We start from the raw sequence: 19,898 nt of genomic DNA, 5'->3' as shown, positions 1-19,898 counted from the left end.
ATCATTAGAAAGCATGGTCACAATTATGTCTGTATGCTCAGTGACTCAAGTTTGGCCTTTTCAAAAAAAAAAAAAGAAAAAGAAAAAAAAAAAGAAAAAAGAGCCAACTATGGAGTGCAGCTTGATGTCTTTTAATTACATTGAGTTGCATAGCTTCACAGTAGCACCAGATTCACCAGTTTACATGGTCACATTATAGTTAAATTGTAACAGCAGTGAAAAGTGAGTTTCACTCATGGAGTAAGGCAACAAAGTGGGGTTAAAAGTGGTTGTAGCCAAAACTCTCCCAGAAAAACACCTGGATTACCAGTTACAGCAGAGGGCAAGTAAACGATCCATCTTCATCTGCATTCAACCACTCACTTAAACTAAAACTGAATAACGATAAATATGGACAATAAAAACGAATTTAAAAAAAATATCTTGCAGTATCGTCAAAGGTAAAAAACAAACAAAAAAATAATATAAAGCTATAAAACCAGATATGGTGCTGCATAAGAATTCAAACCGGATGTAAGATCTAAGACCAACCACAGAAAACCAAGGTACAGTTTAAAGAAGCAGTAGCTTACGGGATCATAGTGTCAAGAAAGGATTTGTGCTAAAGTGAAACAAACAAATATTGACATGAAGTACACGAGCTCCATTGACCTTTCACTAAGCATCCTTCTTATTTTATCGACACATAAAATAAGCTACTGGGGAGGATAATCTTCATAAAACTTTCAGATATGTTCATTTTAAGGCACACTTTGGATTTAAATAACTTTGGTTTTCAGTGACCAAATCTAACTAATTATCCTACAACTTACAAGCAATTTTAACATTTAAATAGAAACTCTGTATATCACATTTTCCATCCAATGCCCTATACTAATGAGATCCTGATGGAAATCATCCAGAAGTCCAGTGAAAAATAAATACATTAATGCTTTTCAAATTAAAATCAGACAGGTTTCACTCAATCACAAAGCTAAGGATGCAAATTTCACCAGTGCAATTACACTGCATAATAAGGAGCATCATCACTGAACATGAAAGTAAGACGAAACTCTTGAAAAGAGGTGAAGTGAGAAAAAAAAAGAACATATCAGCGCTCTCACTCCAATTATTTCTGCTGAACTGAGAAAAAAAGAGAGAGCTCGATAAAAAAGGTCGAGATTCTTTAACTCAAAGTCTAAAACTTTGTGACAAAAAATGGAGACAAAAAAAGATAATCTAAACATGGTATGTAAAGAAAACCTTATAATACACCTTCTGTTTACAGAGAACTCGAGATGATCATTTAATTACTTTTACACAAAAGTCAGACTGATGGTTCCCAAGTTGAGAGGCGCACATCCTTTCACACACGATTAATCCTGGTGGAGGAAAGAGGAAAAAAGAGAGAAAGAGAGAGACGATTAGGTAATGTTCAGTCCTTTCAGCTGAGCACAGGCATCATTAACAATCTAAACACCGCCTGTGGTGAACTGCAGACTGATGGCTGAAATGCCAGAAAAGTTCAACACAGTAATGAGGAAAACTGCTCTCCAGCTGTAGCCGATGACAGTTTTAAAAGCAAACTGTGCCCAATAATTTCAGTGTGACATTTTAGTTGGTCATGGTTAAAATAAAAGAATTACTTCTTAAGTGTTTCCCTCTACATTATAATCACTACAATGAGGGGTTTATTAGGGGCAGTTTTTTAAAGATTATCACCTGCACAGAGTTTATTTCCTGTCTGATCACTAGTATCCAAAGCAGCAGTCACTCAGTTGGAGGCAGAAGAAAAAAAGTCCTAAAGACTTTTTTCACTCTGCAGCACCAGTTAGTTAATATTTTACAGCAGCAAAACTTACGTTAAATAAGGTGCAGGTTCTCCTTCTCAGACTTATTTTAAAATATACTTGTGTTTGTTTGTGCACAGCTGGTTCCTTCTTTTACCTGTCCATCAGCAGAGCAGCTGGGTAGATGAGTCTGTGGTCTGCCATTTTCTTTCTCAGCTAACATTTGGCTTCCAAACACTTTCTTCTGTTAGAAAAATGAAAAATAAGAAAAAACTATTACACAAGATCAACAGATTTTGGAATAATCAAAACACTGATTAATAGGATCACAGGCAAATATATATGAAAAGCTTTGTGTCTATAAGAGGCTGGCAAGAAATCACGTGACGGGTAATGCAGACACACAAATACTGTCAACAAACCTTTATTATTCCACCCCAAGAGCGTGAACGCCAGTGCCTCCTGCTGAATGGTGCCCGAGACTCTGCTGAGGGTGTCTGTTTCTCGATCTACACAGAAAAATACACCACCTTACGTGTTGGTTCTCCAAGCACCTTGTATGCATGTCTTTCTTATCACAGCAGCATCACACTGAGTACCTGTCTGATGAGTTTTTTCTTTTTGGCAGACTCTGGCATGCTGCTGACTTGCTGGTAAAGCTCTCTGAGGGCTGATTCAGTGTAACTCTGAGTATCAGATGTGACTGTTGTTATGGAGGGAGAAGGGGAGGCCACTGTCACTGCAGTCATAGGGCCCTCTTTGGCCCCAGAACAGAGAGTCAAGTCATCCTAAAAAATGTCAAAACAAACCAAATGACATTCAAAATTCTGTTTTCATAGAACAAAACCAATCAAACAGTTTTTGAGAGATAACTGCAAAGATTTACTTGTTGCTCTAAGTGAGAGTTTACAAACAGCTTTAAAATCTGACTACCGAACCAGTATTTAAGTTTTATTTCCGGCTCATTTGAAAATTATTCTATTAAACGCCTTGAAGACACCAGCCTTTCCAGGTTCTGTAGTTAGACATCCAAGTGTCTAAAATGAACCAAACACTGAAGTGACTGGATTTGGTAATTTGCTAAGTGCAATGCAGTACTAACGCTCCCTTTTTTTCCCTACTAAGACAAACTGTTAGAAATAGAAAACAAAAATACTTACATTTGACTGAAGAGCTTTTGATCCTGTGAAGTACAAGCGGGCATATTCTTTGATATACGCAGGCGCCTTCAATGAAAACAGACGAACATTAAAGCCTCTGGAAACAACTAAATATACTAATGTGGAAGCTATTCAGACATTAAGCACAGTGCGTTAAGGCTAACTATGTTCTACTTTGAAACTGAAATAAATAATTCATACTACATAAAGGGATCTGATTAAAGTGGCCTGTGGTTTCATTTCAGTAGTTTAATCAAATTAGTATTGAATAAAGTATTTGCTAGACATAAAAATAATTAACAGCATATAAAATCAAAACTTGGGCAAATCCAAAGGGGAAAAAAATCTGCACACAAAACTAGAAAGCAACAAATGCATCAGTAACATGGAAAAACCCAGGAAAACCATTTGTTTGATGGGGAAAAAACTTAATGTTAGTCAAGTATGTAGGATATAGGTGAACATATTAGTTAAAGACCAAAAAAGTCCCAGCTGTAATAAAAAAAATACCCATAAATGAAATATTCTCAATAGACTAATTAAAAAACCTGATCTTAATTCCAATCTGAGACACATCGCAGCAGGTGAGATTTAAGATGGCCTGGAAATTTCAGAAATATTAAGTTTGATGATGATTCTCTGTCCAAATACCTTTAAAATCCTACACTTCAGACACTGAGTTAAAAGGGCGTCATCAGCCACCTACTTCTTTCTTCCTCTAAACCTGCTTGAACTCAAAACTTTATATTGACAGGAATTTGTCAAATACAATGTGTGCAGGTAAAGAGCCTGATGGCGGCTGATTGCAGGACATTTAAATGATTATAATTTTCCTTATATATATATATATATATATATATATATATACACACACACACACACACACACATACATACATACATATAATTTCTGTGTTCTTGCTCTCTATCACGTTTGTTTGTACTTGTAACCCTGGCGACAAAGGCCCTTATTATGAAACTTTCATTAAGTAAAGAGAGGACATATTGTTATAATACATGGCATATGGTTGTGAGATACCATCATCTAGGTGCCCGTTTATATGACACCTAATAACCTTTAATTGATAAGACCTGCCTGGGTTTTGTTTTAAAAGGGAATAATGTTACATTTTGATTTTTCTATTGGCAAAAAAAAAAAAAAAAAAGCATTTTGTTTATTTTTTTCACAAGTTAAGCAACACTGATGCAATAAGTGATCAATGCCTGGGGAGCTTACCTTGAATAGTTTTTGTGAGTGTCTAATAAGGAATGCTATGCCATTATTGAGTTTTTCTATGTCTCCCTGAAGATCACTTGCCATTACCTGCAAAATTAAAAGAAGAAGAAGAGGTCACAAAGAAACACAAAAAGCTAGTATTATTATTTGTCATGGTTCATTTGACTGCAAAAAGTGTTTCGGAAGACAGAACAAAATGAACCTAAGGTCTTTACATTTTTGGGCCAGATGATGTGTGGAGCAAACATCTTGGCTAAATTGATAGCAGACATCTTGTTGGAGTGCTGATTGCGAGCTGTGCTGTGCAGTAAATCCAACAGCAGCTTCAACAAGCTCCGGTTGGCAGATGGGAGAAGCATAAACAGGAGCTGAAACGCCTCGATCTGGCGTTCCTTATCTGGCACATGTGTCTTATCCCCTTTATCATCAAAGCGAGTCAACTCTAAAAACAAGTGACAAAAAATATTACAAAGCACAGGTAAGCAATATTTTTCCTGACCGTGCATTAATCTGAATGACAAAGATCTGTGCACGAGCCAACCAGCACCTCCAATCTTCAGATGAGCATGATAGTGTCTGTGTGTCAACAGAGGCTCTGGAAGCTCTCCCAAGTAGGCCTTGAGCAATGTTGCGGCATCATTGGGGTGGAAATCGCCTGTCTCTAGATCTATCTCTGCCCCAGTGTTCAGCATCTCCCTCAGGGCTGCCTGCCTTAAGCTGTGGCCTGGCACACGAAACAGCCCCTCCACATGAAGGTCTGAGGGGTGGGAGAGAAAGATGGAGAGAGACAGCCAGAAAGGGGGAGGGTGGAGGGTGTTTAGGTAGGCAGACACACAGTGAAGGAGACACAGAGAGCCAAAGACACAGCAGTAAGGTGAGTGATGGAGAGAAGTAAATGGAAGGAGGGAGTCAGCAAGAGCAAAGTGCTTTCAGATAAATTATTGACTCAAACATTTTCATCCAGTGTCCACTTTCAGTGAATGACATCATTGCTTTCTAGAAATAAACCATGACCTCATGGCAATTCAATGCTTAAACTAAGTTACAGAGCAAGTAAAAAGTGTGATGCTTGACATATACGACTTAGTATAATCCAGTTATTTTAATCGTGTTTCAAAAAATAATATTGTTAAGAATTTCTTAGCCTCTGGAGGTGACACATGCAAAGGAGCAATATCACAAAACACTCTGGATGATACGGTTCATTTAATGTCACGTTATATGAGCAGGTGAATCAATACTCACTTTTATTCAGGTACTCGATGAGCTGATAGATCTGTGCGATTCCTTCTTCAGTTAATGGTGCACCAAAAACGACTCCTTTGTCTGCAAGAAATCAAATGACACATCAAGGCTGATTGTAGGCTTTTTGTGTACAAATGGACCTATTCTAGTCAAAATAGAAAGATGTGAGAGGCAAATTATAACTACAAGATGACTTGATGAAAATCAAAAGCGCTTTAGTCTTCAGTCCTTATTGTTCATCACCTGATGAATAATTAGATGAGAGATGATTTGCTTAACCAAAATAAACACTGGATTATTCTTGCTTGTCATTTGTGAGGGTTAGATGCTACCTTCTTTTTCATGCCCCCCTAAACTCCCTATAAGCAGGAACAAGCAATCTTATCATATTTGCTTATGGTAAATTATGTACTGATTGCTTAACTACTAAATTATTTCAGCCTTAGAAATAAAATTACATGACTGAGAAACTCCACACAACTCTGCTTTCTCCCTCAGGAAATCAATAACAAAAGAATATAAGCATTACATAAATCATATTTATTCAAAATACAGTTTCAAAGGCGGTTAACATGTGTGCATAACGAAGACTCTTATGGCCTAACCTTTCCGTTTCAGGAAGTTAAAGGAGCGTAGAAAGCCGCTGGATGAGGGGACTCTAGGCTCCGAGTCTCCAGTAAGCTGGGCAAACTCGTCCCCAGGCAGATCTATCATTCGAGTGATGTTGCTAAGTACCAGCTCCGTGAAAGCCTGCGGATGTTCATGTCTCAGCCGCTCCACGAAGAAGTCCGGGTTAAAGATGACAGGCTGGTTCGGCTTTTCCTGACTGATAAACACATTGCATTTTGTCTCCCTGTTAAAGGAAACACATACGCCATAGATTAATGTCCACTTGAAATGATAAAACTTCGAGCTGGCCCGAGAATAAAGCCTTAAAAGTAAGACTGCGTGAATTATCGAATTAACATTAGCTTATGTTAGTATAAACTGTTGCTAGGTTAACTTAGCTCCACTGGCTATTGCTAACAGGGAAAAAACACAAGTCCCAATGCAAAGTAGTAAAAACAGAGTTTTGTTTTGTTTTATTAGTACTAATCCTCTGATGGACGCATAGTTTACTCAGTAGCACTGTAACTTGTTCATCTTTGTCAAATTAATCAAAAAGTCCTTACTTTCTTTCGAGTTTGTGATTGTTTGGGGAACCATTTTCAGCCGCCATCTTCATTTTGAATCCTCCGCTGGTTCATATTTAGTCCCGCCCATTGACTTGTGATTGGCCGAGATATAGACACGTCACGTCCGTTGCGTTTTTTTTTCTCCAAAAAAACAAAACAAAACAGCAAGCTATGATACAATAGACTGCAACATCATGATTAGGAAACAGTTATCATTTTCTGTTCCTGAAAATATACATTTTTGAATTGTGTCCTGTTGGCTAATAAATCCAGAACCTGTTTGCAGAGGGAGGAACTCACACCTAGTGTTGAGAGTTTTTGCACTGCAGTCTGTGGGTTGTGTCAAAGGCAGTGAAATCCAGTAAAAGCACGTATAAATAAAACTCCTTATTTTCCAGGTGTTTCAGGGCTGTATGAACCAGTGATGAGATGGCATCATACTGGTAGAGGTCCACAGTGACATCAGTGGAGTTCTTTACGTGGGACACTTCATGACAGTCAGTGCGAGGTCAGTAGTTATTCAGGGCTGTCACTGTGGACTTTTTGAATAATAGTGGCAGTCTTAAGCCAGGTCTGTACTGATGCCTGTGAGAGAGAGAAGTATTCAGGATGTCAGTCAACACCTCTGACAGTTTATGTTCACAATCTGTCAGTGCCTATCCAGGATTATTGTCAGGGCCTGCAGTGTTATAGAGTGCTATGGAATCAAGATCCTCAGACAGAGATGGGTTGCTGGGGAATTGTTCACGTTTAGTGTTTTAGTCTGTGATGCACCTAATGCCTTTTGCAAGTGTGCCTTAAGCTGTAAAGAAGTGCCCCTTAATCATCTGGGTATATGTGGCTTTCCCCCTTCTGATGTTCATTTGGTAAATGGTAAATGGCCTGTATTTGTATAGCACTTTTTTACTAGTCCCTAAGGACCCCAAAGCGCTTTACACATCCAGTCATCCACCCATTCACACACACATTCACACACTGGTGATGGCAAGCTACACTGTAGCCACAGCCACTGCACTGACAGAGGCGATTTGATGTTATGTTTCTATGCATCTGTTGTTAGAGTTACCAGATGTTTGTAAGGTTAACGTGGATCAAAGACTATACAGTTACTAAATCTGAAAAATAGTATAAAATTTTGATACATCTAAAATACACACACCAACTCAAAGTATGTAGGTTACAGGTTTGGCATTGAAGGGCAAGTACACTGTATTTATTTGGACATTGTTTTGCAAATTTTGTAAAAGCATAAATAGAAACTTAAAAAAAAAAATCCTATTAGAGCATAGTTTTGGACACTTCTTAACTATTTGATCAGTAAATCTATTATTATTGAAACCCTTAGGTGTACAGGCTCCTGTGTATATAGTAGAGCCAATGAGACCTTATAACTTCAGCCGGTCTCTCCAATCATCTGATCAGGGTATCCAGTTATTTTAACACCAGACGTTGAGGTTTTGGCACCTAAACTCTGGAACAGCCTCCTTCATCCTATTAATTTAGCTTAATTAAAAAGACTACTGAAAAATAATTTCTATACCTTACCCTTTCTCTGATTTTTTGCCCATTATCTGTGGCATTTTGTTCTTCTAATACATGTGTATAGGAGTGTGTATGCAAAAATGAATAAAAGACTGAAAAGTAATTGTGTGTTTTTATGCTAAGTGGTTTAACAAACAAAAAAAAAAATCCTCTAAAAATGGTCAGGTACAAGGGCTAAACTGAAAATGAGTGAAAAAGCAGCCAATTTCCAATGAAAAAGTGTATCATGACTAAACGGAAGCCTTGTGCACTAAAATGTCATATAAATCAACATCATGCTTTGTCCAGGAACACAATACATCCACAGGTTATACTTCAGTGAGTCTATATTTATAGAATGCTGATCGGTGAGGTTTCAGTCAAGTCAGGTCTCCTGGTGTTTGGTTGTCTTGGCAACACAAACTTGACTCGTGTGCTCCAAAGAATAAAACATAAACATATTTGACAAAAACATATATTTATAAAGCATTAAACATACAACAAGGGTCTCAAAGGTCTGAAATATAGTTTGAAAATATCCTGCGTGTTGTGAAATTTACAGACAAATTGACTTATTTTAAAAATGTAGGAATAGTCAAGCCAGTTTTAAACAGTTTTCTGAGAAGAAAACACATAATCATGTGTAATCAGCGCTGCCAGAAAGCAACACATGTATGACTCATTTAGGGAGTTACCTTTGCTTAAAAATAAAAACAAAAAAACAGTTAAAGTCAAGTGCAGCATCAGCTATGCATACAAGCGCATGAATCTTCTCCATGTTGAAAAATGAATATGTCACACCTGTAACAAACTTCAATATTAATCTTATTCAACATATATTTTAAACTTCTTTATAACAGCAGACTCATAAATATCTTTTTTTGGTAATCATTTGCAAATGCTGTGTTCTAAATTTATATACAAATGTAAGACTGCACACCACAACGTGAGCTTTACACCAGTTGCTGTAAAATCATTTTCCTCTGTAGCTACACAAAAAAGGACTCTAAAAATGTGAATTCCACATGTACTGTAGAAAGAGTCAATCATTTTACCATATTTACAAAAAGACTCAGAAAACCTTGAACAAGAGAAAGAAATGAAAGGAGGCAGTGATACAATAGCATGAAAGAGTATAGCACAGAATTCAGAGCGCTAATCAGTGCAGCTCATACTGAAAAGAGGCTTTCATGTTTATCCCCATCACGTCCACTCCTCTTATCTGATTTTTAGCCACTATATTGAAATTTCTTTTCACATTTTTCTTCACAGAATTTACCATCAATCCTCTCTCTGGCTGTCACGTTTGCTTCTTCTGCAGACCTCTGTCTCAACTGAGACGTGAGCCCATAGGTCCAGCAGCAGTGAGGTCTGCGCTTACCCAGGGTTCTCCAGCACGCCCTGCGAAATGTGTGGGAGGAAATACAGAACAGCAGGGGGTCCAAAGCACCGTTGATATACCACAGTGGGAGGGACAAATACGATTTCAAGATTGTGTAAATGGAAAGGACCGTGTTGGACCACACAACCACGTAAACCTGCATAAATAATGAGGCGATATCATGAAAGTTGCAAACAAAAAAAGCCACCACGGCTGCACCTGAAAAGCAGAACAGAGCGAGTGTTGATAATTCAACATTCTGAAATGATTTTTAATAATACACTAATTCATTTGCATATAAACTGGAGTAAATGCAGGACAGCAAGGCTGTTTATGATTGTCTCATTGATTAGATAAAGAAGAGCAGTGTCCTGTACTCTTCTGCCATTACTGAAGCCACTGCTTTAGAGATTGACCTGGTATGTGTCCTTCAAAGCAGTAATAGGATTTTAAACTTTTTTTTATCGCTCACCCATTAGTTTTAGAGCTCTCTTTTCATTTACAAGCAGTTTCCCATTATTGTGACACTTGATTGTTTGCCTTCCTTCTCGATCCTGTGGCATAAGACCCACGTTTGTCCTTTGATGGCTATTCTTCCTCAGGTAGTGCAGGATGAGCATATAAAGAGTAAAGATGGACACTAGTGGGACCTGTTGTTGGAGAGGCCTGTTAGGTCCCTTTGTTTTACGTTGACACAAAAACATAACCTGTTAAATGGTACTCGTTTCACCAGAAAGAAGAACCCGGCTCTCAGAAGTAAGGCGCCTTTGTAGATATGCGCAGGATCTGGCTCTGTCATCTCACACATGGTAGAAACTTGGAAGGCATCTTCTTGAGTGGTAGCTGTGTAGTCCAGGATGCAAGCGCATGCCTGGTCATAGACCAGTGCAAAGGGGACAGCAGAGACCAGAGAAATCATCCATACTGACACAAGGCACGGCACTCGAGACCTCTTTTAAAAAGACAAGGGAAGGAAAATTAGTTTATTAACTCTTCTTTACATGATACAAAAATAGAGATGGCAACAGTAAACGTATTCAGTACCTTGTTCTTTCTCTGCGTATTTTATTTATTATGCTGCTGGATACATGCTTTACTTTCCATTGATTTATAAACAAAATTTTTAAACTTAATCAACTCTGAGTACAGATGATCAATAACTCTAATGATTTTACTTTTTTTTAATATTCTATTTTACAACAGAAAACTGCCTCACATAAGACACTGTATTTGGTTGTCCAAATACTCAACCTGTAGGCTGGTGACAGACCACATGGTGTGGCAAATGGCTGCATAGCGCTCAGTGGTGAAGGTGACGATAACCCAGCTTGTGGTGGCACAGTACAACTGGCGGATCATGAAGTAGACCTTGCACACCGCTTGACCCAGACGCCATGGGTAGCTCTCCCAGTAATACCGATATAATGTTACTGGGATGGTCAGTGTCTAAAATTTAATAGAAGTAAGTTAATTAGTGAATTTGGATGGAGATAGGTTCCCTGTTATCCAAGCTGGAGGATACTGAATTCAGTCAAATTTTAATATATTTTAGCAAATTTATTAAATAAATATACAATAATGTGAATTTAAAACAATGTTGTTGTTGGGTTTTTTTTTTTTACTTTTAAGACTCAATCATTGCAAAATAACAACAACGCCAGTGTTTTTAATTTATCTTTTAATTTTTAATATCACACATACATTTTTTAATAATGTAAAATTATTATTATTAAATAATGTTTGAAGAATTCTTACTACTTCAATAACTTTATTGACACGACACTTCACACATAAAAATGCAGTCAATGTGCTTAAGGTAAGACTTAAAATGAAACCTACTTAAAAAAATAACATGAATAATAAAGACACTGAGTAAACCAGCAGCAGATGTTCTTAAAGGATTATAAAGGCAATAAGAACAGATGTAAAACATATTCTGTATGTAATTATTACATTATAACAAAAAACCTTTCACGTTCTTACAATATAAATATTATATTGTACGAACGTGATAATTATGTATATTGTAATAACGTGATATTATGTTGTACAAACATATATAGTATATTGTGCAAACATGAAAAGTATATTGTTAGAACAATAAACTTTTCACGTTATAATGTGATATAGCTCTATTTTTCTTTTGCCTGGGTGGCAGCTCTACACTTCCGCTGGCACTGATTGTTTGTTTCTGGTGAATTTTTTTTATCAACTTTGAATTTGGACAGGAAATGCAGATACATAGGAAAAAAATAATTTCCCTTAATGATTTTAGTTTAATGCTGTCAACAGAGTTTCTTAAGAGTGTTAACAGTGCCTACCTGATATAACGAGGCTGAGAAAGTAGAAACGAATGGCACTGACTCTCTTCTGGGCATCCACGATAAGGGTCAGTATGCTTACACCGTTAAATAAGACCTGCAGAGCATTTGGGGAGAACACTATGTGCTGTACAGTGTGAAACACTGCATAATATTTGCTCTTCATGACTAGTATAGTGGGTTAGTGATGCTGCTTTAGTTTTATTATAATTATTCCATTCAACATTGTGCATTGCAATTTAATAGCCCTGGGCTGCATGATGATGTATCCAGTAAATGTAACACTCATACTCCAAACAAGAAGATGACGCTGTAGAAGATGGTCATGGGGACAACAATTCTCAGCGGCTCACTTTTGGTGACACTAATGTCGAGTTGTGGTGTCGCACTTGGGCTGACGTTACAGCTGAAGAGAAATGAAATCTCCCCTGAGAAGTTCATAGTGAAGCAGCAGGAACGTGCTAGAGAGATTTTATAGAGAAATGATTCATAAATTCCACGACCAAGCTGGGGTAAGTGTATTAAAAAGAAAATGTCTTTCCATAATGTCTGATTTGTTTAATTTTTATTTTTTTTATTGACAGACATTTAAATAAATAAATATATACATGCATGCATACGTACATAAATGCGCAATCATTCAATCATTTGAACAGTCATTAGAAAGGGTTATTTGTATTCAGGTTATGTCAGTTTTTCAATAAGCCTTTTTTTTTTATACAAATCCTGGAATATTTATTATTTCCATAATGTCAAATAAACAAATAAAAGGCATTTTTGTACTTGTCTCTCTAAAAATGTCTTTACCGATTTTGCTTAAAGAAAGGAAGGAATAAATCTGCAGCTGGGACACACAATTTTTTACATTTAATTATGTTTTAGAACTATTTTCAATTGCTGATGATTGAGTTATTGCAGCAAACCATGCAATTATAGTTTTGTATAGTTTCTCACTCATCACTCCCTGCAAAATGTTAGACATAAAATTGGGAAGTGATGCAAAAATAAATCCCCTGAAGCCACAGATGATGGGGGTGGTGGAGTGGCTAAAACAGCAGGAGAAATCAGATTTTTCTTTTTTCTTCAGCTTAAATAACCAATTTGTGTGTTTGCTAAATAATAAGAAGACAGGGAGAGATTGTGTGCATATAATTGGATAAGCCAGCTTAATAGCTTCCTTTCAATTGTAAAATAATAATAATAATAATTTAATTTCCTTTTAAAAAATTCATATTGAAATCTACTGTCACCTACAAAATCTTTGTAAAACACACTGGAAATAAAAAGAAGCTTAACATTAGGATATTGTAAGGCATTCATACATGGATAAATTGAATCAGTAATGCTGATAAAACACTTTAACTAAGTACTTGCAGAGAAAATATGCTGTAAAGGTCAATATTCTAAAAATATACCAATTAGAAACATTTAAAGTATACTGTAATTATGTCAAACATGTCTTTCAGTTCAATATGAAGCTGACATACATGCTCTTTACAACCCGTAACATGACCAATAAGCTAATATATAATTTAAAACCAAACTAATGACTATTTTAGGGCTATAATATGCAACTGAAAGTCTCTATTTAAAGGTAAAGGCTATTTGATGAGTAGTACAGACTCACCTTCTAGGGAAAAGATGCAGGATGAAGACTGGCAGCAGGCTTCACAAGCAAAAAAACAAGTCTTTGGTCTCTCCTTCCCTCAGTGAGTCTTATTCTTTCTCTCTGCCTCTTGCTCACTTACCCTCTTTCTCGCTTCCTTCATCTCCCTCTCTTATGACACACACAAACACACTCCCAGATGGTCACAAGACTGACTAGTAGAAATTTAGCAGTGGCTAAAAACAGCTGCTTCATGTAAAAATAGTGTGTGTAGAATAGAGATGGACCGATCCGATATTACGTATCGGTATCGGTCCGATACTGACCTAAATTACTGGATCGGATATCGGAGAAAAATAAAAAATGTAATCCGATCCATTAAATATCACGAAAGCACCTCACAAAACTTGCAACACGCCGTAACTCACCTCAGAACGTTAGCACGTCGGAGCAGTATGCATCACGTGATAGAGCGGCTGTGGCATGCGGGACCTGTCGGTGGTCTGGATAGCATTTGGAGCTTCGTATGGGCTCAAAATGTGGTCATAAATATTTTGTACTTGTAAAAAAGATTTGTATGTGTAAAAAAGATTTGTGTGTGCGTAAAAAAGATTTGTATGTGTAAAAAAGATTTGTGTGTGCGTAAAAAAGATTTGTGTGTGCGTAAAAAAGATTTGTATGTGTAAAAAAGATTTGTGTGTGGACTTAGAAAAAAAACCCCTGCAAGTTACAAGTACGGATTTTTGACCCTATTTTTCTTCCCGTCATTTGATTGTCAATGTCATGTCAATCACAAATGTAACAATCCAATCAGAGAACAGATGGGTTTGGCTGTCGGAGGGGCGCTTTTTTGAACTGCAGGTCCTTGAAGGGTGATACCGTTTGAAGCTGGAGGATCGCTATATAAATATCCGATAGCAGCTAGGTCCCCTAACTTTCAGTAGCTGTTGAAAGGAAAAAGTTGTGGTATATCAGTGGTTAGAAATAACATTATTACTTTAGGATTAGTTTAACACAAAGTCAGGGCTGACCCAGGACCATTGCTGTGAGTCACAGTGCGCAGCATAAAAGTCCTTTCACATCGGATGCAGGATACGCTGCTAATGCTAACTGCTAACTAAAAGCAAAGGATCCAGAATTTGTTACGCTGGCTGCTGGGCTCTATGGGTTTCTGCAGCAGCTCTACCTGTACTAGATGCACCTGCTCCTTGTCTTTTCTATCTCTGACTTTATGTCCTCTACAAGAGTTTGTTTTTTTTGCTAGTTCTTCAAATGTTCAATAAAAACATGTATGCTAATTCATAACGAAGAAAGCTTTGTAATGAAGACTGTCATTTCCAAAACACTGCCCGCCCCCACCCCGCGGTCCGCAGCGCTGTTGAAAAGGCTGTGGAAGTCCCTGTATTAAACACGTAGACCTGTGACATAAAAATCACCAAACTCGGACGACCACAGACTGTTTTCCTTCGTGGTGATGAAGGAAAACGCTGGGTTGGCATGTAAAAGGGCATTTATTCCCTTCAAAGACCTGCAGTTCAAAAAAAGCGCCCCTCGACAGCCAAACCCATCTGTTCTCTGATTGGATTGTTACATTTGTGATTGACATGACATTGACCAATCAGATGAAGGGAAGAAAAATAGGGTCAAAAATCCGTACTTGTAACTTGCAGGGTTTTTTTTCTAAGTCCACACACAAATCTTTTTTACGCACACACAAATCTTTTTTACACATACAAATCTTTTTTACGCACACACAAATCTTTTTTACACATACAAATCTTTTTTACGCACACACAAATCTTTTTTACACATACAAATCTTTTTTACACATACAAATCTTTTTTACGCACACACAAATTTTTTTTACACATACAAATCTTTTTTACGCACACACAAATTCTTTTTACACATACAAATCTTTTTTACACATACAAATCTTTTTTACACATACAAATCTTTTTTACGCACACACAAATTCTTTTTACACATACAAATCTTTTTTACGCACACACAAATCTTTTTTACACATACAAATCTTTTTTACAAGTACAAAATATTTATGACCACATTTTGAGCCCATAGCTTCGCTAGCAACCCGGCATTTCATCTCCGACAAAGTTATCCCCGAGAGAAGTAAAGCAAGTGTGTAAGTCCATCTCTGAATGTTTGTAAAGCATTCCTGCGTTAAGCTTAACAAGCGACTGCCTCTTCTTGCTGCTACTTCAATCATGAAACTGCTTAACGATCAGCTGATCGGCTTTTCTGTGGAGTCCGTCTCTCTTGTTTGTTTTTGGCCCACTTTGCACCAGAAAGAGGAAACCAGCGGCTGAACAACAGCAGCACGTTTAAGCTTGATAAGCTGTTGTTAGAATTTATTTAATATTACTTTCTACACCAGGATCTTTTTCTACGTAGCTGACGGCTGGTAACTGTGCAGGGGCGGATCTAGCAAAGTTTAGCCAGGGGGGCCGATAGGGCATTAACAGGGAAAAGGGGGCACAAAGACATACTTTTTTTTCTTATTCTCATTTAAAATGTCTAGCTTTTAATAAATAATTATCTGACACCCAAAGTTTTAATTTGATGTAAAATGTATAGAAGTCCATTACTGTATATAGTGACTATTAAGTCTAATATACCCTAGTAAGCTATAGTACTTTTTCCTTTGGGAAGGTACTATCTGTGCAGTCTGCAATTTTGTTGAAGAAAGAGGTTGAATCTATTTAATATTTCTTGAAAAATAATTGATTTCTGTGCATTTTTTTTCACACTGCATCAAATTAAGGTTGATTACGTCGATTAAGCATCATGAGGTGGAGCGTGACGGGTGGTTCCCTATTTTTTATTTATTTATTTTTGTTGCTGGGAGTTGGAACCCTATTAGTTAGGTTGCTTAATATTTACGCTAAGTACTCTTTAAAATACCAGAATAGGGAGGATGGTGTAGGTTTAAGTTTATTAGATTGATCAGTATTGCTGAACTATGAAATATTTTTTTTGCATACAGGTATAACAGAATAGCTTTAGTGTAGTTGTTGTTTTAAACTTGAGTATGAACTTATACAAAATGCAGCAAGATATTTAAAAAAAACAGTTTTGTTGATTAAAAAACACTGTATCGGATTCATATCGGTATCGGCATATATCCAAATTTATGATATCGGTATCGGTATCGGACATAAAAAAGTGGTATCGTGCCATCTCTAGTGTAGAATAGCCACAAAACAATCAGTGTACAAAAAGTATGTTTTTAATTCAATATGGAAAATGATTCATGTGCTCCAGTGGCGCAATCGGTTAGCGTGTGGTACTTATATGACAGTACATTGTAGAGCAATGCCGAGGTTGTGAGTTCGAGCCTCACCTGGAGCAGTCTTTCCACATTTTTTTAAGTGCTATCCTATTCTACATGCTGAAAAAACCCCATTAATTAGAATAAAGTGCAACAAAACAAAAAAATAACTAAAGGCAGATAAATGGATGAATAAATATACATCAAGTATAGTTCTTCATACTTTAGAGACACATGTATTCCAATTCCCCTGCTTTGTTGTCTTGTGCAAACAACTCTTTTCATTCTCTTTGCTCTTCTCCTCAATATATTGTCTCATATCACTTAATTACAGCAGTAGGTCATATCTACTTTTGGATCTTACAGTGTAATAGAAAAAATTGAAAATATTATCTGGTTGTCACCAACATCACTCTTCATGCACTCAGCATGTAGAAATAGCACTATTATTATGTTAATAAGCAAAACATAACGGAATGACAGTTGATGTTGGCATGAAATTAAAGGAATTTCAAAGTAAAAATCTAAAAAATTGTAGAATGGAGTTTGCAACCAATACAGGATAGAGCAATGGTGGCCAATTCCCCAAGCGGGCACATGAGAAACTGAGTCTGCCTCCCTTCACAACAGCCCTCCTCATCAGAGCCTGTTTCTTATTTGGTCCCTTAGGAAAATCAGTTTCCCACCCCTGTATAGAGTGTTACCCAACATATGCTACAACAACTGCAAAAGAAGCCCAGACGAGTTTTTATATGACCCTCAACCTCCTGTAATCACACCTTACACTAGACATTACACTTTTGTTTTGTATCTTTCATTTTTTTGTGTGTTTTTTTTTCCAACAGCTATCCTAATTTTTTAAAAAAAAAAACAATCTCACAACACAATTAGAACATTTTATGGAACCTGAAACCTGAAATTGTTGGAGCTAAATCATATATAAAACAAGTACAAAGTTATAAATGTGTGCTGCTTTCTAGTGTTATCCCAGCATCCTTTGCCATGGCGTAGAAATGACCTTCTTTTTCAAGCATGTTGTTCGGCGAATCAAATTCCACTATTTTTCCAGCATCAAGCACCATTACCCTGTTGGGAAGAAGCACAGACTTTAATAGTAATCCAATGAGTAATGTCCATACTGTCTAGCATAAGGGAATGCTTTGGTGTTCCCCAGCCACCTCCTCCAACTTATCTGGGGAACACCAAAGCATTCCCAGGCCAGCTGAGAGTCATGATCTCTCCAGCATGTGCTGGATCTACTTTGGGGCCTCCCTCCTTTTGATGTGGAGGAGTAGCAGCAGTACTCGGAGCCCCTCTCCAATGACTGCACTTTTCATCCTATCTTAAAGAGAGAGCCCAGCCACCCTTAAGAGAAAGCTCAATTCCACCATTTGTAGACATGATTTGATTTTTTTGGTCACTACCCAAAGACTCATGACAATAGGTGAGGTTGGGGACATAGACTGACTGCTAAATCGCTAGGTTTTCTTTAAAGCTCAGCTCTCTTTTTACTACTACAGACCTAAGTAGCATCTACATCACTGCAGCATCACCCCCAATCCATCTGTCAGTTTCTCACTTCACTTGTGAACAACACCCAGAGAAACGCATACTTTTTATTCTGGCTCAGGCTAAACACTCTTTTCTGCCTGAGGCCTATGGCCACAGACTTGGAGTGGTACATTCACACCACTTCACACTTCGCTGTAAACTGACAGGACTACAGAATAAAGATCTGGTCCACTGTTCCCCAAACAGGACGAAAACCACATTGCTTATCCTGAATCCAAAGATCCAAGAGAAGTATGAACTCTCGTTTCCAGTAATAATGATAATGGATTGCATTTATATAGCGCTTTTCTAGGCACCCAAAGCGCTTTACAATTCCACTATTCATTCACACACTGATGGAGGTAAGCTGCAGTTGTTTAGCTGGAGTACACATACTGGTCCCCCTTCCTAAAGTTGGGAAACACCACCCGATTCTCCCAGTCTAGAGGCACTGCCCCAGAGCTCCACGTAACCTTGGAGAGGTGTGTAAACCAAGTCAGCGCTACAACATCTGGGGCCTTAAAGAACTCATTCAGTCTATCGATCCTGAATTGTTTAACTACCTCAGTGACCTCATCCCTAGTGATGAACAAGTCATCCCCCTCATCTTCAGACTGCATGTAAGGGGGATTACAGAGGTTGACAAAGTATTCTTTCTACTATCCGAATATATCCTCAGTTGAAGTCAGCAGCATCACACTCACACTATACATCGTATGAGTAGGGCATTACCCTCCTGAATTCTCTGAGGGTTTTTGAGTTTTTGCTTCAGCTAGCTATGTTTTGCTTGACCTGCCAGCATCTATCAGTTAGCTCAGAAGTCCCACAAGCTAACCAGCCCCAATAGGATTCCTTCTTAAGCTTGACAACTCTCTTCACCTCTGGTCTCTACCATCTGCTTTGGGGATTACCACCACAACATGCACCAACCCCCCTGAAACCACAGCTCCATGCAAGAGCCTCAAAAATGCAGGTGCAGAACATGGTTCATTCAGACTCATTGTCTTCAGCCTCCCTCGGAGTGCTGTCAAAGCTCTGCCAGGAGTGGAAAGCTTGCAGACCGGAGCCTCCAACGTCAGGATTGTCCAGCATTATGCTCTTTTACTTGATCCAGGTAGTGATAAGCTGACAGCGCAGCTCTTCTCTTCACCCAGGTGTTCAGAATATAGCTGCAGATCTGATGATATGCTTAAGAAATTGATCACCAACTTGGGACCTAGGGTTTCCTGGTTCCATGTGCACTTATGGACATACTTTGTTCAAATCTGGTGTTCGTTATGGACAACGTGTGATTTGCACAGAAGTCTAATAACAGAACATCACTTGGCGTCCGATCAGCCTACATGAGCATTAAAGCGTCATAGTAGCATGATATAGTCACCAGATGGGAAGGGTGCTGGGTACTCTGAACTATCATTTGTTGCATAAGCACAAACAACAGCCAGAACGTTCCCTGTTAGCTCTCATAGAGGATCTCTGAATCACTCTTCATCTGGCCCCTCTTAGGCAAAATATACAAGTTCTGGGTAAGGTAATGTCCAAGTCAAGAAAAAGGAGTCAGTGAACCTTAAGTTTAGATTATTTTGTCAAATACCACTCTGGCATATTATGTATGTTTGATCAGATCATTCATACAGTCAT

At 37.8% G+C, this 19,898-nt stretch overlaps 3 protein-coding genes and 1 non-coding gene across 4 annotated transcripts in view; 1 reads left to right on the top strand and 3 right to left on the bottom strand.

Annotated features, from left to right (window-relative positions):
- Nucleotides 1-115: 115 nt before the first annotated feature.
- Nucleotides 116-19,643, bottom strand: LOC120715149 (rho GTPase-activating protein 19-like). Its single transcript, XM_040001989.1, has 12 exons — nucleotides 19,639-19,643; nucleotides 6,583-6,648; nucleotides 6,016-6,263; nucleotides 5,411-5,491; nucleotides 4,713-4,922; nucleotides 4,381-4,607; nucleotides 4,166-4,252; nucleotides 2,930-2,995; nucleotides 2,369-2,557; nucleotides 2,192-2,278; nucleotides 1,927-2,013; nucleotides 116-1,361 (listed from the first exon to the last, which is right to left on the bottom strand). Exons 2-12 carry the CDS (start codon nucleotides 6,633-6,635, stop codon nucleotides 1,356-1,358), a joined length of 1,341 nt encoding a protein of 446 aa, XP_039857923.1. The 5' UTR covers nucleotides 6,636-6,648; nucleotides 19,639-19,643; the 3' UTR covers nucleotides 116-1,355.
- On the bottom strand, nucleotides 8,566-10,640 carry LOC120715152. Its single transcript, XM_040001991.1, has 3 exons — nucleotides 10,218-10,640; nucleotides 9,960-10,137; nucleotides 8,566-9,706 (listed from the first exon to the last, which is right to left on the bottom strand). The coding sequence occupies exons 1-3, from the start codon at nucleotides 10,404-10,406 to the stop codon at nucleotides 9,336-9,338; spliced, it is 738 nt and encodes a 245-aa protein (XP_039857925.1). The 5' UTR covers nucleotides 10,407-10,640; the 3' UTR covers nucleotides 8,566-9,335.
- The window catches only part of LOC120715147 (canalicular multispecific organic anion transporter 1-like), a 38,780-nt gene continuing 35,533 nt past the window's right edge, over nucleotides 16,652-19,898 (bottom strand). Inside the window, exon 32 of the mRNA XM_040001987.1 lies at nucleotides 16,652-17,792. Within this exon, the coding sequence (XP_039857921.1) occupies nucleotides 17,663-17,792 (130 nt within the window). The 3' untranslated portion in view covers nucleotides 16,652-17,662. The remainder of the gene's footprint in view (nucleotides 17,793-19,898) is intronic.
- On the top strand, nucleotides 16,693-16,786 carry trnai-uau. The gene is made up of 2 exons: nucleotides 16,693-16,730; nucleotides 16,751-16,786. It is a non-coding gene; the product is annotated as a tRNA-Ile (tRNA).

The sequence above is a fragment of the Simochromis diagramma genome, unplaced genomic scaffold (genome assembly GCF_900408965.1).
Source record: "Simochromis diagramma unplaced genomic scaffold, fSimDia1.1 OVJJ01000421.1, whole genome shotgun sequence".
NCBI classification, from domain to species: Eukaryota; Metazoa; Chordata; class Actinopteri; order Cichliformes; family Cichlidae; genus Simochromis; species Simochromis diagramma.
Note: the sequence above shows the minus strand (reverse complement) of the source record. Positions and strands in the feature narration are given on the sequence as shown.